This window comes from Buceros rhinoceros, unplaced genomic scaffold (assembly GCF_000710305.1).
Source record: "Buceros rhinoceros silvestris isolate BGI_N320 unplaced genomic scaffold, ASM71030v1 scaffold9359, whole genome shotgun sequence".
Lineage (NCBI taxonomy): Eukaryota > Metazoa > Chordata > Aves > Bucerotiformes > Bucerotidae > Buceros > Buceros rhinoceros.
In genome coordinates, this window is record NW_010433235.1 from 1 (window position 1) to 17,781 (window position 17,781).

Consider the following 17,781-nt stretch of genomic DNA (forward strand, 5'->3'; position numbering starts at 1 on the left):
GTTGGCTTCGCAGCTGGGGGTGTGTGCGTCGGTGGGGTCTGACAGGAGAGAGCTGAAGCTGCACTGAGTGTGTCTGGCCCAGCAGGTCTCCCGGCTGGGGGTAGAAGTAGGTCTGAACCATCCTCTGGCTTTTTTTTTTTCTTGTTTTTTCCGTTTTATGCTCACCTCAGCTGAAGTGCTTAGAGCAGTTCGGGATCAGTTGTTCGAATTGTTGAGCACGGTTACCTGTGTGTGTTCAGCGTGGTGCAGTCCTGTATCCCCGAGCTGACACACTGCTTGTTTCCTTGTGGGTACAATGTGCTTTTGCAAATAGATGATCAACTTTTCAGTTAGTTAGCAGCGTTATTAGTGGGTCTCTAACTGAATGTAGGCACGTCCCAGAGAAACTGAAGCTTTCGCAGTTTGGGACAATCTAGAAGTACTTGTCATATCACTATGGTAATACCCTTTCTTGAATACCCTGCTTTACAAGCTGTCAAGCAGATGTTCCTAACATAAAGTTTATATGAGCAGAACAGGAAGTTTTTGTAAGGAAAACCTGACAGCTGCCCTTAAATATGCTAGATATGCCTGCTGAGGATAAACTTAGAGTGATAGCCCTGATGTCACTGTATAACCTTATTTATTCTTGGAAAAGCTATTCTTTGGCACTTGTCAACCAAAACATGCTGGTGCTATCCCTTATTTTGATAGACCAGCATTTCAAATAAAACTTTTCTAAGTACTGTTGAATGTTCACAATCTGTTATTTTTGTTTTACCCAGAGGAGACTATGTCCGATGCTGCAAGTTTTGTTACCCATTATGTGCGTTCATCATTCTTGCTGCTTGCGTGGTAGCCTGTGTTGGCTTAGTCTGGATGCAGGTGGCTCTTAAGGAGGATCTGGATGCAATAAAGGAGAAGTTTCGAACTAGTAAGTATAAACGTAACTACACTATTTCACATTTGCTTTGGGCTTCAGTTGCCTACCTGCTTATTCAAAGTCTGAAGGTACTGAGTAGACAAACTGCTCTTAAATTGAGAAGTCCTCTGAACCAAAAACACTTGGAGGCTGGGCAAACCTAAGGCTAATACTGTGTATTTTGCCTCCTCTATGTCTTCTGAGGAGCAGGGACACTGGACTAGGTGGGCCTGTAGTTGCTTGTACAGACATATCTGAAATTCCTGACTTTAGTGTTCGGAGTGCTCTCTTCCAAAGGAAGTGCCTATTTAAAAACAAAAAGTTCTGATCAGCCCTGTAAAAAAAAAAAAAAAAAAAAAAAAAAAAACACCACACTCCATGCAAACAGTAACAACTGTCATACTGGATAAGAGTGAAGGAACAAATAGTCAAAAAAAAAAAAAAAAAAAAAAAAAAACCAAACAAAAAAACCCCCACAAACCATCTAGGGGATTTAAAACATTGACAGAAAACAATGTTCTTGTCTTGGCTTTTTTTAAAAACCTCTAACGCTTGTTACAGCATTACTACCACTTGAGTGTTCCTTTGATGTTATGGTTTTTCTTCGTTGTCCTCTGACTGTCTTGCTTACGTCGACCTGTTCTTGTTCAACGTTTATGTCGTGTTGCATATAACAAAAGGTGAGATTTGCATGGAACGTATGCTCTTGGTTCTCTGTACCTCACCTCTGGACAGAAGATATGTCTTGGTGCCATATGGTAGTGGTGTTTCAAATCCCGTGACTTGAAGCGGGCAAGGATAAGCTGAGGAGCTGTGTGAGTGGAGCGGAAGAGAGTGAAGCTTTAGCATTGAGGTAGTCTCTAGGTGCTTCAGGAAAGCTAGGGAGTTGACTGCGGGTCTTGTCCAATAGCTTTGGTCTTCATCTTAGAATTTTTTTGTCCAGAGCATGAAGATGACATTAAAAATAAGGCTGGTGAAGTCAGTTGAAAAATTAGGAGGCTGCTAGAGCTGGAGGTAAGCAAAGGGCTTGATTTTCTTGTAGCAAAAGAGGTATTGAGGAGACGTGTGTAGAAATTCTTCGCTGTTGGTGTTTCAGGGCTTCCTGTTGAGGCATGTAACTCTGCTGTGAGGTGGGGAGTTGTCTGCCAAGGTGGAACCTGCTGTCCAGCTGTTGTTGGTAGATATGCTTTTACATTAACGGGTACTGAACTCTGACAATTAGCCGTAGCTGGCCTCCACCAGTTATGGAGGATACCCTCAGATACCGGAACTGCTTTGGGGCTGTGAGTGTACTGAGCAGCTCTGCAGTAGCCGTGTCTGGGTAAGCTGACTGCTGCTCTTCATGGACTGGTCTAATTTAAGTTTGTGCTGGCAATCAAATTTGTGAACAATGACAACATTTGTTGGCTCTGGTGTGGTTAAGTTTCATCATTCCTGTTCTACACAGAGCTCTTTGTTAAAGCAGTTGTCCCTTCTGAGCTTATTGTTTGGCAGTTGCATGTGTGCTTGTTTCCTCCTTAATAGCTCTCATAGAAAAGCTCTGCATTTAATATTTTGTCTGGTGATAAAATAGTCTCAGATTTCCTTGCCACTGTAACGGTGCACCTGGAAGCTGGATGGGAGTCACATAGTGAGGCATAGCATTAAAAACAACAGCAAAAATCAGGCAACAAGAATAAGCCAGTATGAACACTGTGCTTTGGGGAAATGTGTGGGTGGATGGAGAAACAAAGGCATGGGAAGTCTCTGTCCTACAGTAAGTCTGGAAAAAGAACCTTCCTCCTCTGAACGTTCATCCAGAATTTTTCCCCGTAAGAGCAAATTCCTGTGGCAGTATTTGTTAATGTTCTGCCATCCTTTGAACAAACTGAGTATGGTTACAAGGTGCTCTTTGCATCTTTTATGTTTGGGATAGGAGGAAGTTGTTGCGGTGTTTCTCTTCAGTTGGAGTGATGCTAAGAATGCACAGAGTACTTAACCTTCCTAGGACTGCAGAAAACTGTCAAGTGGAGTCTCACTGTACACAGTGAGAGTGGCTGTCAGGATTTAACCCCAGCTGGCAGCTTAGCCCCACACAGCCACTTGCTCACTCCCCCCCATTGTGATGGGGGAGAGAATTGGAAGGGTAAAAGTGAGAAAACTTATGGGTTGAGATAAAGGCAATTTAACAGGTAAAGCAAAAGCCGCGTACATGAGCAAAGCAAACCAAGGAATTCATTCACTGCTTCCCATGGGCAGGCAGGTGTTCAGCCATCTCCAGGAGAGCTGGGCTTCATCATGTATAACATCATGTATTACTTGGGAAGACAAGGGCCATTGCTCAGAACATCCCCCTTTCCTCTTCCTTCTCCCAATTTTTATTCCTGAGCGTAGTATCATATGGTGTGGAATATCCTTTTGGTCAGCTGTCCTGGCTGTGTCTCCTCCCAGCTTCCTGTGGACCCACAGCCTACTCGCTGGAGGTGTGGGATGAGAAGCAGAAAAGGCCTTGACTCTGTGTGAGCACTGCTAAGCAGTAACAAACACATCCCTGTGTTGTCAACACTTCTCAGCACAAATCCAAACCATAACCTCATATTAGCTACTATGAAAAAAATTAACTCTATCCCAGCTAAAACAAATGCATTGGCAAAACAAAATAATTTGTCCTCAAGAGCCTCTCGGATTCAGTGTGAACAACTTGTGACAAATGCACAATTAGCTCTCAGTCTGTTTTAACTCAAATACGCTATTTGAGATCTTAATTGGAAGTGTTACTTGGATCTTGGCTGGTCATTGCAGATTATGCTCTATGTAGAAATGCCTTTGAGGACTTGCTTCAAGAAGAGTGGATTTTTGAAGATGCTTAGCTCCAGTTGTGTGTATTTGGGCACCCGCTCCATGGCATGAAGCTCTCCTGAGCTTTGCCTGAATGGGTCACACATGGAAATCTGTTCTGGGAACTGCAAGCTATGTGCCACGTAGCTCCCACTGCTCTTGGCAGTGTAGTCTGAACATGACAGTTTGTGGTGGAGCATTCCAGTTCCAGGGTGGAGGTGCAGGTTTTAGAGACCTCTGTCATCTCCATCTCAAAATCTTTGCTTATTTGTTTCTCAGACACAGAGATTTAGATTGCCTAATAGTGCTTGCAGCTAAGCAGCTTAGTCACTGCAGACCTGAAGAGCTGCATTTCTGAGGCTCCCTTGAATTGGTTTGAGCTGCACGTTTCCCCTTCCTGTAGCCTTAACTGCAGTAATAACCGACTTTATTTCCAAGGACCTTGTTTACCGATTTGTTTACCAACAGATGTTGGTGTGTAAGCTTATACATTTTTTTCAGTTGTCTTTTTGTCATGTGGAACAACAGTAATTGGGCCAATCTCTTTGGAATTCACTTCATCGTCAGCAGCCCCTTTGCAGGCTTGAAACGGGCGCTGGGGTTCATTTCAGGTGCCTCCTTTGCCCTGGCACTGTTGGCAGTTCTTATTCACAGTCCCATTACTATTTCATGTTGCTTTGTGAAAGTAAGGCAAAATAACTGCACTAAATAAAGAACTGCTGAGGCTTGCCAGGATGACAGTACTATTGCAAAGTGTTAAATTTAGTATGGTCCCTCTGGGTTCCCTCTGCAGAAAAGAGCTGCCATTCCGAACAAACACTTAATTCTGAATTGGCAATAAACCCATATGTATGAATTGTTACTGCCTGCCTCCATTGCTGTAGATATTGCTGCTCTCAATTTTTCTGCCTTTCAACATGGTTTACCTGGACTCTTTGGGGGGGTTGATTTAAATGAATTTATTTTTTCTTTTCCTTAGTGGAATCTAATCAAAAGACATCATTCCAAGAAATTCCTAAACTGAATGAAGATTTGGTGCAGAAGCAAAAACAACTAGAACAAATTGAGACTGGAGAACTGGGGCTAAATAAAATTTGGATAAATATCACAGAGATCGATAAACAGGTGAGAGGGATCAGTGCTTGGTTTTGAAAAAGTAATAAAAGATTCCATTCAGAAATTAACTTCAGGTGCAGTGCTGAGCTTTTATCTAAGGAATTCTGTTACTGTATGCTGAACTTTTAAAGTTAAAATTGAGTAAAAGCCTCATTATTAAACAAGCAAAAAAAATTTGAGCATCCTGTTGGACTGGAGACTGAATGCAAAGGCCAGAAGTTACGCAGCTGGTGGGAAGACTTCAGGCAGAACTTAAAAGCACTGGAGAACTGTGCGGTTCTTAATTTTCCTGCCAAAAACATGTGATGTTTGTGACAAGAGATTGGACATTTAAAATTTCTAAGAGTGTCTGCAAACAGTTCGTAAGTGTGGAAAAGTTACTAGAATCAGTGCAAGTTCTTGTTGCTGCAGATGAAGTACTGGTGTCTCGTGAATATAAAATCTGCTAATACTCACTTGGAATCTGAGTCGGTGTAAATCTTAGCTCTGTTTACATGGCTAGAACTAAGCCACTTAACAGAAAGCTGTTTCCTCAGCTGCTGTATTAACTCATGCTTCAAACAAAGCATCCAGCAAGGCTCTTACTGAAATTCTTGCCTTGGAGGGTAAAGGTTCAGAGCTGCTCATGGCGGTATCAAGAGTATTATCAAGTATTTTTGAAAACTTGACTTTCTTGCTTTAGCATCTGACAGCAGGCATTGTCCAGAGATGTTTAGGTGCTTCACTGGACTTAGAAAATGCATTTATCTGCCCCTGAACATTAAAGATACTTGCACATGGCTCTTGTAGGCCCTCAATTTACTTCAGGGTCTAGTTACAGCCTGAGCCAGCTCTTCTGGGGATCAAAATTTAGTTACTGTTTTTTTTCCATGAATTGTAGGAATGTGCTTCTCAGAATTATTTGAGCCAGTATTCACAGCTGTGGAACCAGAGACTGCACACCAGCTGATCAATGTTGGCCTGATGTAAAATTAACGTCTTTCTCATTTCCTCAGCTTGCAAAACAACTTTTATTTTTAACCACAAGACTTCTGTCTTGTCAAATGTGAAGAGAAATTTTGTTTTGACTACTGATGGCTATGAATTGATCTTAAAGTGATAGTGCTAACAATTAAAGAGTAGTGTGTAGTTGATTCTAATTTATTTGACAGCCTCTCAGCTGCAATGGGTAAGTGATCTTGAAGACCCATTGAGTAACTTGCTGGCTGGGTCAATTAGTTGACAGAAATTGAGCTAACCTGCTCTACCTAGATTGTCACTGTTCTACTCTCTGTGGCAGAAGGTTTGGGTGATACGTGCAACTTCTTTGCCCATTACTCAGCTAGAGAAATTGCATGGCTCTGCTGGGTTTTGCCAGGCAGGTTTGATTGCTAAATACAGAAGTGGATGACTGTTTCCTCCACATAAGGGCTTCTTGTACAATCAAATGTGAAATGGGCGGAGAGTACCTTACTGAAAAGAAGGGGCTTCTGTGGCTTTCCTACAGTTTAAAAAAAAAACAGCTTGCTTCTACGGCAAGAGACAGAATATTTTTAGTGCAGCCTGGGCAGGACTTCTGACCTGACAGGGGTGAGACAGGGGTGTTCTGTGCACATATAATGTTGTCTTGCTTTGTGTTTCAGTGTTACAAATTAAGTCATTAGTATTGGTTAAGGTCAGAATCAGATTATGTTGACTAATTCTAAATATTTCTCTTTATTTTTAGATATTACTATTGACCTCAACAGTAAATCATCTCAAAAACAACATAAAGTCTGCTTCAGACCTCATTTCTCTTCCTCTCACAGTAGAAAAACTTCAAAAGGCAAGTACTGTAAATGTGGGTATAGCTAAATGCTTTCTATGCTGCTAAGCTGTAGCTGGGCCTTGGGGACCGCAGTGACAACAGGAGTTACCTGAATTGCGTGTGAGGAATACTTGCGTCTCTTGTTTTAAAATTGGACTTGCTATATTTGATCTTGTGTAGTCCTATGATAATATATGCCTGGTTAAAAAATGTAAAAGTCTTTTTTGTTCCTATCTGGAGATGCATTTGTTTGCAATATGTTGTCACTTCTTTACCCTGGAGCTGATGTGTTTCAGGCTGCTAATCTTAATATCATTTAAGACACTTGCAAAAGGTCTGTCTGCAGTTTATAGCTCTGCTTGCAAGTAGGTGGTTTGCTTAGCTTTCTTAATTGGGAAAGAAAATGGATTGCTTCCTGGAAAACTTCCTTATCTTGAGCAGTATATAGTTCTGTGTCTGGCTTTGCATTTCCAGCCTTGAGGCAGGTAGGGGTCTAACTTGGGAGTGGTGGGCCTGGAACATTAGCGTGGGAGTTTCTTGGTGTTCAGTACATGCACCACAAAACATGAATTGCACTGGGATGGTTTTATGACAGTACCTTGGAAGATGAACCCCACTGAGTGACACCAGCTTACTTGTTTAGAATGACTTCTGTTCATACAGTACCATGTCTCACTGTGTGTCTTAGCTGAGCATTCTTTATGAAAGAACTGTCCTGTTTCTTTTAGTAAGCAGAACTGCTTGTTGAAACTTCCCCAGCTCTTCCATGGCAATTCTTTGTTTAGCAATAAACATTTACATTGGGCTGACACCTGATGTCAGTCCAGTCTCTGTGGCTTTTATTGGTTTCCACATCTCATTTCGTGTTCCTACAGAATTAATGTAAAATCACCAAGCCAGTCATATGCAAAGCAATTAGTGTGGTTTGGCTAGTTCGGCTGCCTGGATTTCTTTTTCTGAGAGGAGAACAAAGCTATTTCCTAAGCTTCTAATTTGCTGTTACAAGCATGCTGGATTTTCACTGTGTTATATCAGAAGTCCTAAGGCAGTATCTCGTCTGGTACCTGCACCTGCTTAATATATATAAAATATAGGAAAAAACCTTGTTGCCATCTTGCTACCTTCAGTACTGTCAGAACAAAGTGTTAGGGCCAACAAGTTTCAGCTTGTAGCGATGTGTTGAACAGCAAGGCTTTTTCATGTTGAAATTAGTCCATGCTTGGTCTCACTTAGGAAACCAGGAGATCTTGGGAACTTCTGAGTTCTTTCCAGTCTCTGCTGTTGAGTCTTAAGTAAGGCATTAAGTGTGGCATCTGTTATCACTGCTCTCTTGATGCCATCTTGCTTGCATTTATGTTTTGGAAGGTTGATGTAATAAAAGCAGAGAAACTATTTGGAGGTTTAAATACAATTTTTTTTTAATGTTTTGGACGTGTTGTGTTAATGAAAAGTGGTAGGTTTCAAGACTTGGACTTTTGGACCTTTGTGTGCATGCTGCACTACCTCCTGTCACACAGGAGAATTTCAGTGGGTGTGGGTTGGGTAGCCTGGCTTTTGATAGCCCTGGTGAAAGACATCCTGCTCAACTGTCCATTGCATCCAGCTGTCTTTGGAATTACCTGCCTTTCTTGGATGAAATAATCTGTCAGCAGTCCTGGCTAACCAGGGAGGTCCCAGCTGACTGAAAGTTAGCACATGTGATCCCCATCTACAAGAGCGGCCTGAAGGAGGATCCAGGGAACTAAAGGCCTGTCGCTCTGACCTTCCAGGGAAGGTTATGGAGCAGATCATCTTGAGGGTCATCACGCAGCACGTACAGGTCCACCAGGGGATCAGACCCAGTTAGCATGGGGTTATGAAAGGCAGGTTCTGTTTGACTAATGTGATCTCCTATGGCAAGGTGACCCACTTAGTGGATGAGGGAAAGGCTGTGGATATTGTCTGTCCAGACTTTAGTAAAGCTTTTGGTGCAGCATTCTGCTGGAGAAACTGGCTGCTCGTGACTTGGAGTAGTGTACTCTTTGCTGGATAAAAAACTGGCTGACCTTGGCAGTGCTGAGTTAACAGTTGTATTAAAGGCCCTTTCCAACTGAACTGACTCTATGAAAAAGCTGCTATTCTTAGATTAGGGTTTTGGTTTTCTTAAGCCTTTTTCCCCTCTAGGTTACCGTTCCTGAAAATGGGGAGCTGCTTGCTGGTGGAGGAGTCCTAAAGGATTACTGAGGGAGCCAGAATATTTGTGTTGTTTTGGAATTGGGAGTAGCAAACCCATAGTTTTGGTTATCTAGCTTAAGCTGTCATGATGTAGAGCGTGTCTCTATTTATTGCTCTGGAGATGCGATGGTCTGCAAAGGAAGTTCTGAATACTTCAAATTCATGTGTGTGTTCTTGTGGCAGGCTGCGTGCAGTTTCACTAACAGAGCGTTGTGTTTGGAGTTGGAAACTCTGGGACGGAGCGGATTGAGGAAGGCTGAGATTTTTGTCATCTTCTTTATTCCAGACTGTAGCAAACATAGGTAGCACGCTTACCAGTGTTTCTCATGATGTTGAAAATATGCAGACAGCTCTTGAAGAATACAAGAAATCCATAGAAATACTCCAGAATGATGTGGTAAGAAAATGTACTGATTTAACACCGCATTTTAATAGTTACCTGTCTAATATGAAGCAAGTTTAGAAACTGTGTGAAGTTCTGCCTTATGCCTTAGAAATACTTCTGAAGGTAGTGGTTGGTATATTAATAAGCTAATCTTCTAATCCCTGTGTGGCATCTCCCTCATGGTACCAAGTATGTATTTTTCTGGATCCAGAAATGTGGGTTCCTACTACACTTCTTACCCTGCAAATATTTGCTTCCCGCTACATAGATGCGGAGCCTTGGGAATCTCTGATTCTGCGTGATGCAGAGTGCTGCTTATGGTAACTCTCTGCACTGTTTTAGGATTAAGGATAGCAGAAGTGTTGAGATAGAGTTTGTTGGTTGAATTAAGGATGCATATAAGGGTGAAATTACTGAGCATCTTTAGCAGAAACTACTCACTGTATTTATACTGTCCTCTCACCTGGGATTAAGAAACTGAACCAAAAATTAAAGTTTTTCAGCTAAACTGCTGAGAAAACAAAGTACAGCATTACTTTGATAAAAATACTTGCAGATAAAATTGAAATCAGATGCATTGTAAAACTTGATTCAGTCAGTGGGTGCTGCAAAAACGTTGCCGGTATGGAAGTGTGTACGATAGCAGTGAAATGTGTATCACAATACTTCATTAAGGGGAGAAAAGCTAATTAGGAGGATTCAATTAAAATAAATTTGGACCTAATGTGTTTGAAGGAGAAAACCGTATTAGCCCAATTAAAATACAGTGTACACAGCAAACATGAATGACTATAATTGTAGCAAAACATCCTTAGCTACAGCCTGCCAGTTATTAAAAGCTTAGTATATTTTACAGGCATTTTGTAATGTAGTTTTCTACTTTTTTCCTTAGAAGGAATTAAAACAGTTACCTTCACTTCCCTCCACTGTTGTGCCCAGGACTGAGAGAAATCAGACAGAAACTTGCAAAAAGGTATTTTTCTCCCTCGTATACAGAATATTAGTATAAGTATCACTGATATGTAACTTTTTATGTGTTTTGTGGTGCTGTAGTAGACAAAAAAGTATGGATCTTATCAAGCCAATACAGATAGCGTCCTTCAAAGCAAAATATAGGATAATTCTGCTGCACTTTGTTCCTGTGTATGTGCACACAGGAAAGTGCACTAGTCTGAGAGTATATTTTTTGTGTTCTAACTGCCTGAGGAATAAACAGACTGAAATTAATATCCAATAGATTATAGGTGTACTTTGCTTATGTAAATGGAAATGAGTTAAAGGCTTTTTATGGGATGGATTTTATGTCAGTTACTTGCCAACGTGAGCAAATTTGGGAGTGGCATGTATTGAGTCACCCTCAATGTCATGAGGTGTGGAAAGCAGGGATTCAGGTACTAAAAAAAAAAATGTGTAGGTGGGTAGCTGAATGGGTTGGAATGGAATGACTGCATTTATTTGTATTTAATGCAGTAGATATCTTCCTCAAAAAATCTTGTATATAAATATGCCTAGTACATGCTTTCTTGGGGAAAATAGTTGGTGTTGTTACTAAGCTTGTCCTGGAGAAGTCGATGAATAGGCTTTCTGTGTTTTCTGGCACAGCTGAAGTGATTACTTTAGCAACAAAGAGGTTAGCCAGGAGGAGGAATCTCCGTGTCAAACTTTGAAAGCTGGAATAACTTTCTGGAAGCTTCCAGTTGGATGTTATCAGTGATGTTGGTGGAGAGCCGGTCTGAAATCTGCCCAGTTAAACTGGGTCAGTCACCATGTTGATAATAGCAAGAAGTTGAGTAAACTGACATATACTGGTTTTATATTTCAGGAAAGCCAGTCACTGCATGCAACTGTGGAAGAGCTAAATAATACTCTAGTGGCATACCAAAAGTTGAATGACATCAAGCTCCTAAATATGGATACAGCCATTAGTAACCTCAGCCAGAGGGTTATGCTGTTGGAAAACTCCCCCCTTGCTGTGAATAATCTGGACAAAAGAGAGAATTTGTCTACCAGTGTGGTAAGTATTGGATGACTAAGGGTGCCTGCTCTGGCTCATAGTTTCAATACTTTCTATATGCTACAGGTACAGCTTTTCAAACCTAACTACAGAAAATGTCAGAATGGTGAAACCTAAGTCAGTAGGCATTAAATTTAAAAAGCTGGAATTTGTTCCATCTTTCTGAACAGATAACCAACTTCAAGAGCATCCCTGAAGCATTTATTCCCTGTAGAATCTAAAAAAAAAAAAGTCCAAAACACTACATATGAGACTCCTTAATGGAATGGGATTCACAAACCTCTATCTGTGTTTTGGGAAAGCAGTCTGGCATGGGTCTGTTAAGACCACTGAGGAGCTAGATGGGCCTCTGGATTGTTCAGCAGTGCTTAAATGATAAACAACCCCACCCCTCAAACTAATACTAAGGATGCTTGTAAATCCTTCCAGTGCTTTCTGTGTGCCATACTAGGGCCAGTCTCTGAGAATGTGTTCTGTAGGCTTAACGATAAGGAACACGCTGATGTTGCTGTGGTAAATTACGTAACCCACTGTCTTAATGTTTATTTTAGCATGTGTTTGTTCTGTTTTTTCCTGCTTTGTGCCTGCCAGATGTCAAGGAAAGAAACTTTATTGTAGGAAACAGTAAGCACGTTAATAAACTTCGCTCACCTTCATTCTTCTGTAGGGGAACAATGCAACTACCTCTCCAAAAGTGGAAAATGAAAATCAACTAGATAATGAAACTCATTCAAGTAAAGAACTGAAGGTAAAGTAAGGAAACAAATTACTAGAGCATGTCATTGTTTTAAATGAAGATCTTTTGTCAGTTAAATCTTAAGTTTCTAATCTGATCAAGTTTCTTTTAAAAGCCCAGAGTAGGACAGCTTATTCACCCTCTTTTGGGGACAGGAAGATTGAAGAATGGATGGAAGACAGATTGTAATAGTTCAGAGTCTTGCCATTCTGACTACATATGGGATAACACAGCAGAGCTGCTGTTATATCCTTTCGTGCAGCTGAAGTCGTCTTGGGAGGCTCAGACCGTGGACCAGGGGACTCTGGCAGCCAGGTCATTTGACTACCTGTTGCCATGCTCTCAGCAAAGCTAGCCCAACAATTCACACCGCAAACAGGGTTACGGCATTTATCCAGGCTTAAAAACTTGGGTTGGCTTAGAGAAACTTTGCACTAGTGGAGTCGGAGAATTGGTGAAAGCCACCTCTTGGTAATGATCCGATGACTGGCTGTCAGTGAGTTTAAGTGAATGGCCAAATTATGGGCTGGAGATGAGAGAAAGTGCTGCTGAGGTTAGTTTTCATCTTTGGGGAAGAAGGCGGGTGAGTGAACTGGCTACGCTGTCAGATCTAGGCTTGAATTAACGTGAACTCAACCTGTCATCTGGAACCTACTCAAAAAGAGCAAAGAAGCTCCCAATTAAAAAAATGTGTTTGTTTTACTCCTGTACTATGGTAGTCAGTGCTACAGGCAAACATTTGAAAAAATTATGCAATTCAATTAATGTATGAACATTCGCTCCTCGTAAATTTGGCAGTTTTATAGTATGATTTTTCGGTCTTGCTCATTTATATAAGTAATACAGGAATTAAATGTCATTAATAAAATTGGCGTCTGCAAAATAATTGCCTACTTTTCAGGTTAAGGTACTGATTCCATTCCTTAAAGAACATGTGAATTTATCCCTGACATCTTTCCACAGTTTTTCTTTATTTATTTTAAAATCTTATTTACAATTTTCAACTTGATCAGCCTGGAGGCCTCCAAAGTACTTACATATTTTAAATTACTTCTTTTCCTTCATCTTCTCCGTCTTTTGAAGGGGTGCTTTTTAAGAATTTTTTTTCTACATATGCAGGAAACAGCAACTAGAGATGCTCAGGTATCAAAACTAAGAGAGAAGCTTCAGCTAATCAGTGCTCTCACGGGCAAGCCAGAAAATGACAGACCCCTTGAGACATCGAAGAATGGTAAGAATGTTGTATAATAGTAATCTGTAAGCCTGAATGGTCCATGTGTAGTTCAAAGAATAACTAATGGAGGTGGGTAATTTAGACTGTTCCTTAATTCTTCATTTAAGACTATTTCGGTTAAAGTGGTTGGAAACTGATGGCTTTAAAACAACAAAAATATGTATGACTACAGAAGTTTGAAGGTGACTCTCCGTGTGTATGGCAGGATTCACACATGCATCAGTAGCTTGTATTTGGAGGCATACAGTGAATAACCTGCAGCAACTTACACCCAGTAACATCTATTCTTGCTTTTTCAAAACCTGAGTGTGACACTGAGGAAAGGTCTGTGTCTCTGCTGACTTGCCTCTGTTCTGCTCTTTTGCTGTATATATTCAGGGAGTGCTGAAGATAAGATCTGAAATACTTCATTACAGTAGAACTGTGCTGCTTGTTTATGTGCTAAGCAGCAACCTGGGAGTGTAGACCTGGCTGTTGGGTAAGATAGATACCTGCACTGACAAGATGAAAACAACCCAAGCAGGTTGTAGGCAGATGTGATTTGCTTAGTAAAACTTGTTTATCGCTTTCAGACTGGGAAGTAGAAAGCACTTCCTAGTCATTCTGTGTATAGGGTTTAAAATACACCTCTGCTAGTACAGCATGAAATATTAAAGCTGTGTAAATGTCAAGTTTCTTTCCTTCTGTTCCTCCGCTTACAGCAGCGTTGCCCCCTCTTACTAATATTCTGAAATTATTTTTGCAGCATTTTTAACCAATACAGCATTTGTGATGCAAAAAAAAAAAACAACCTAATTTTATCAGATCTTTTTTCTGTTCCTGCTAACTATAATTCTGTGGAATTAGTAAGACTAATAGAAATTGTTTTGTAACAGTTGAAAGTAGTGTGAGTACTACAGCAAAGCCCACAGACCTTTCAAGGCTGACATCAAGGTCAGCAGATGACAACACAGACAGTAACAGACAGCTGAGACATCTGTCCTTACCAGGAATTTCCGGTGTCGAAGGTATGTCCTTTCTAGGCTGACCTTTTCTTTCCCTGAGTATAAATGTTTGGGATATAAGTGTAACTGAAATTACGGTAGTGTGTATGGGCATTCTGGAGGAAAGAAGCTTGAGGACATTGGACTTTAAAATAATTTTAAAACAAACAACTAAGAGGAAAGAATATCTGGCGTGTAAAAGAAAAGAAACTGGGATTTAAACAGGAGTGTGCATTATAAGTGAATTAACTGCTTTGAGTGCCTGAGTATTATACTAAGCGCCCCAGAGACTGAGAGAGAAGTCCAGGGCAGAATGAAGATACTGAAGGAGAATGAAGTAGGTGTGAGCGTGTATGTTTTGTGGATTGTTTGGTTTTTAAAATTTATTTTTTTAAGAGAACATGGTCAAATGAATGGTTTCTGGTTCTTGCTGTTCAGTCTCTTCAGCTACTGAAAGGGCAGTGATTTGCACGAGGAAATGAATAGACACTTTTTCCCTTTTATGTCATCTGTGCTGTTGGTATAGCAACAGTCATTCAGAGCTTGCTTTTGTGGAGGACGGCTGCATCCGTATGCAGTTAGTGGTTGTAGAGTGGGCTATTTGTTGTGGCCAGAAATAGGGATTACTTTTTCAGATTTGATGTAATTTAATCCAGGAATATTTATGCGCTTTTCTCTCCTAAACTTACTGACAGCTTGCGACAACACAGGAGGCAAACTACGTACTCAGGGATGCTTTATTTAATTACTAGACATAGTGCAGTAAAACTGGAAAAGCAGCTTAGAGGATATTCCTGCACGACTTTTCAATCCTTACTCTCTTTGCAGATCTTCAGAATCTCTTTGGAAAAGCGACTGAAGATGCTGATGGAAAACTGTCGTATGAAGATCTTCACAAACTGCTTGGCTCTACAGCCCAAGAGTTCCAGAACTTTAAGAAATTTGACACGGATGGAGATGAGAAGTACTCCTTAGAGGAACTAAAAGTAGCATTAGGTGTCTAGGATAGCTGTTAAGAAATGTGATACAGATGGATGCTACTGTAGCTAAAGGCACCTATAGGACATGACAAACTACGTCTGCACTTTCCCAGTGTTTTACTGATCTTTGGAGCTAAATTACTGTATGTGTTGCCACCTCTTTTTTTCATTTGCATTTACTGAAAAGCAATTTACAAATTTATATGTCGACAGGGCATAATATTTGGACTGTGTTTAAAATCCAGAAAATTCCCAAACTCGGAAATGTTTTCCTCTCATTCTTTCCTTTTCAAGGGAGTTCTTGTTTTTAATTTAAAACCTGTACATATTAAAATAAAACTATGATTTTATATTTCACGAAATTTGCCTTAAATTAGAGAGCTGCACTTTATGTAGAGCAGAAAGAAATCTGTCTTGTAAAGACAGGCCTCTTCTGCTTGTAAATATTTGAGATAGAGTAAATTATGCATATTTAAGGGGAAGTTTGTGTCAGAGGCTGTGTTGGTCATAAGCTGTTTATAATGAGATGGAGCCTAAAGGGGGTGGTTAAGAGCTTCCGCTAAATTTCTAAGTTAGACTAAGTATATCCATGAATGAGTTTGGACTCGGAGGAAAGCTGGAGTGGTAAATGGTGCCCACCTATAGCAGGATTTATTTTTAGAGGTAAGAGTTGAAAGTCTTTTTATATCATGAGCCTACAGGAGCAATTGCCTGCCAAGTGCTTGGGTTTTGACTTCAGCATTCTTCTAGCTTTGCTCTTATTGTGTCCAGATTACATTTTGTGAGATGAGCCTATCTGTTTTTTAAAATAAAGTACTGAATAACTTTAACAGGTGCTTAAGAGGTAAAAGTCTACAATGCCACCTGCTGAGTAACACCTGAATAGTTCATGCCTCAGTAGGATCAGTGGCGTGTCGGTGGTCTCGCTGACTGTCACTGGAGATCTTTGCAACAGGGTTGCTGATGCTGCAGTGTGTTTCCATTCAGTGTTGTTTGGGACGTGTTGATGAAGTGTCCCCAGAGAAGCTTCTGGTCACTAGGAGTGTGAGTGGGTGCAAAACACCCAGAGTAGACTTGCGGGCTGTTTCTTGACTAATGTGGAAGTGGTCACTTATGGGAGCTTTACCTTTTCTGTTCTTGCCAACAGAAGGATGTAAAAAGCTGGGTAGGAGTGTCCAGTCGCATCGGTGTTCCCTACTAACACATGCTTTGTAAGTGAGGTTTCCTTACTCCAGAGGAATTTAGGGGCTGGTTTATACTGGTGGCTCTAAGCACAGAGTGTCTTTATAACCTTCTGGAACACAGACAATGACTTGTGCAGAAGGGATGCTCTTGCGGGCTCGATCAGCGATGAGGCAGACGATTTTACTCAAAAATGCCACGGATCCGGTTGGGAGTTTTTTTGCATGATTAGTGAATTGAAGTTGCCCTCCTCACTGAAACATCAGTTTGTGTGTAAATCTGGTCATAGCTGATGACTTTTATGAAACGTTAGACTGGATGTTTTATGAATAATGTATTCTGGAAGGTGGACCAGTGAAGGCATGTACGAAGTGGCGCCCTGTTGCCCATTGCCTAGGCTGCTTTCACCGTTGCTCTTCTCTCCTGTTTGGGCAATGCAGACGTGGCCCAAAGTGGAAATGCTTTTGATGTGATGTTTGAATACACAGTATTTAAAAACAAAACTGGCCAACCTTGGCTTTTGAGAGGACAAGAAGCCAACACTTGCTTCTTGCTGCTTCCCGCACCCTTTTATACGCTACTGTATATTCCTTAACTAAATAAAAAAAAAAATCGAGCAATAAATGTAACCATTCTGGTATTTTATTTGTACATACTGTATCATAGCCATATGCCAGAGTTTGCAAAATATTTTTGGAAGTGTGATTTGTATGGAATTCAACTTACCTTAAACTTTAAGGGATAATTGTATAGCCATGTGAATCTCTTAAGAGTTTTGTTTTGTTGGAGGCTGCTTTGCTTTTAGAAGGCTTTTCAGCAGCAGTCGTGAAACTCAGCTAGAGACAGCCCGTGTTGCTCCAGTGGCCTCAGCCTGTGGCCGAGGAGGTCATTCTAGTCATTCCCGACTACAGTGGTCGCTTGTTGTTAGGCCTAGGGTCGCGGGTGGCGTGTCTTGTAGCTCCCCTGCTGGTCTGCATCCCGCATGCTGTCCCCAGCATCGATGCGGGGTGTTGGCAGGCTTCCTCCCCCGTGCTGTATGGATGCTGCAGATGGTAGAGGACATCGCTTGTCCTGCCAGACCCGCTGTCGGTGGTAACTCACGCATGCAAAGGGGCGGCTGGAGGCTGCCCGTGTGCGGCCTCCGCTCCCTGGCGGGGGGTGAGCCCTGGGGCAGACGGCGGGAGTGATGAGTCTGGGCCGCATCGGGAGCGGAGCGATGCGCTGCTGAGACGGGCTGTTCTGCTGTGATGCCTGGGTTCATTTCTAAGCTGTACTCGTGTGTTCTGGGGTGACCCCTGTGTGGGCACCGCTGTGTACCTCTGAGTTCAGTTACTGACCTTTACAGAGAGCGAAGGCGCTGAGCTCCGCTGGCCTTCAGCCACGGCACCCCACGCTGTTCGTCATGTACCGCGACTTTTAATTTATCTAAATAA

The 17,781-nt window shown here is 41.4% G+C and overlaps 1 protein-coding gene across 1 annotated transcript; it reads left to right on the plus strand.

Moving 5' to 3' along the window:
- The first annotated feature begins 766 nt into the window (after positions 1–766).
- On the plus strand, positions 767–15,584 carry EFCAB14 (EF-hand calcium binding domain 14). Its single transcript, XM_010144036.1, has 10 exons — positions 767–913; positions 4,698–4,843; positions 6,540–6,638; positions 9,121–9,231; positions 10,115–10,192; positions 11,042–11,233; positions 11,901–11,981; positions 13,089–13,200; positions 14,079–14,210; positions 15,015–15,584. The coding sequence occupies exons 1-10, from the start codon at positions 859–861 to the stop codon at positions 15,188–15,190; spliced, it is 1,182 nt and encodes a 393-aa protein (XP_010142338.1). The 5' UTR covers positions 767–858; the 3' UTR covers positions 15,191–15,584.
- Positions 15,585–17,781: the final 2,197 nt, after the last annotated feature.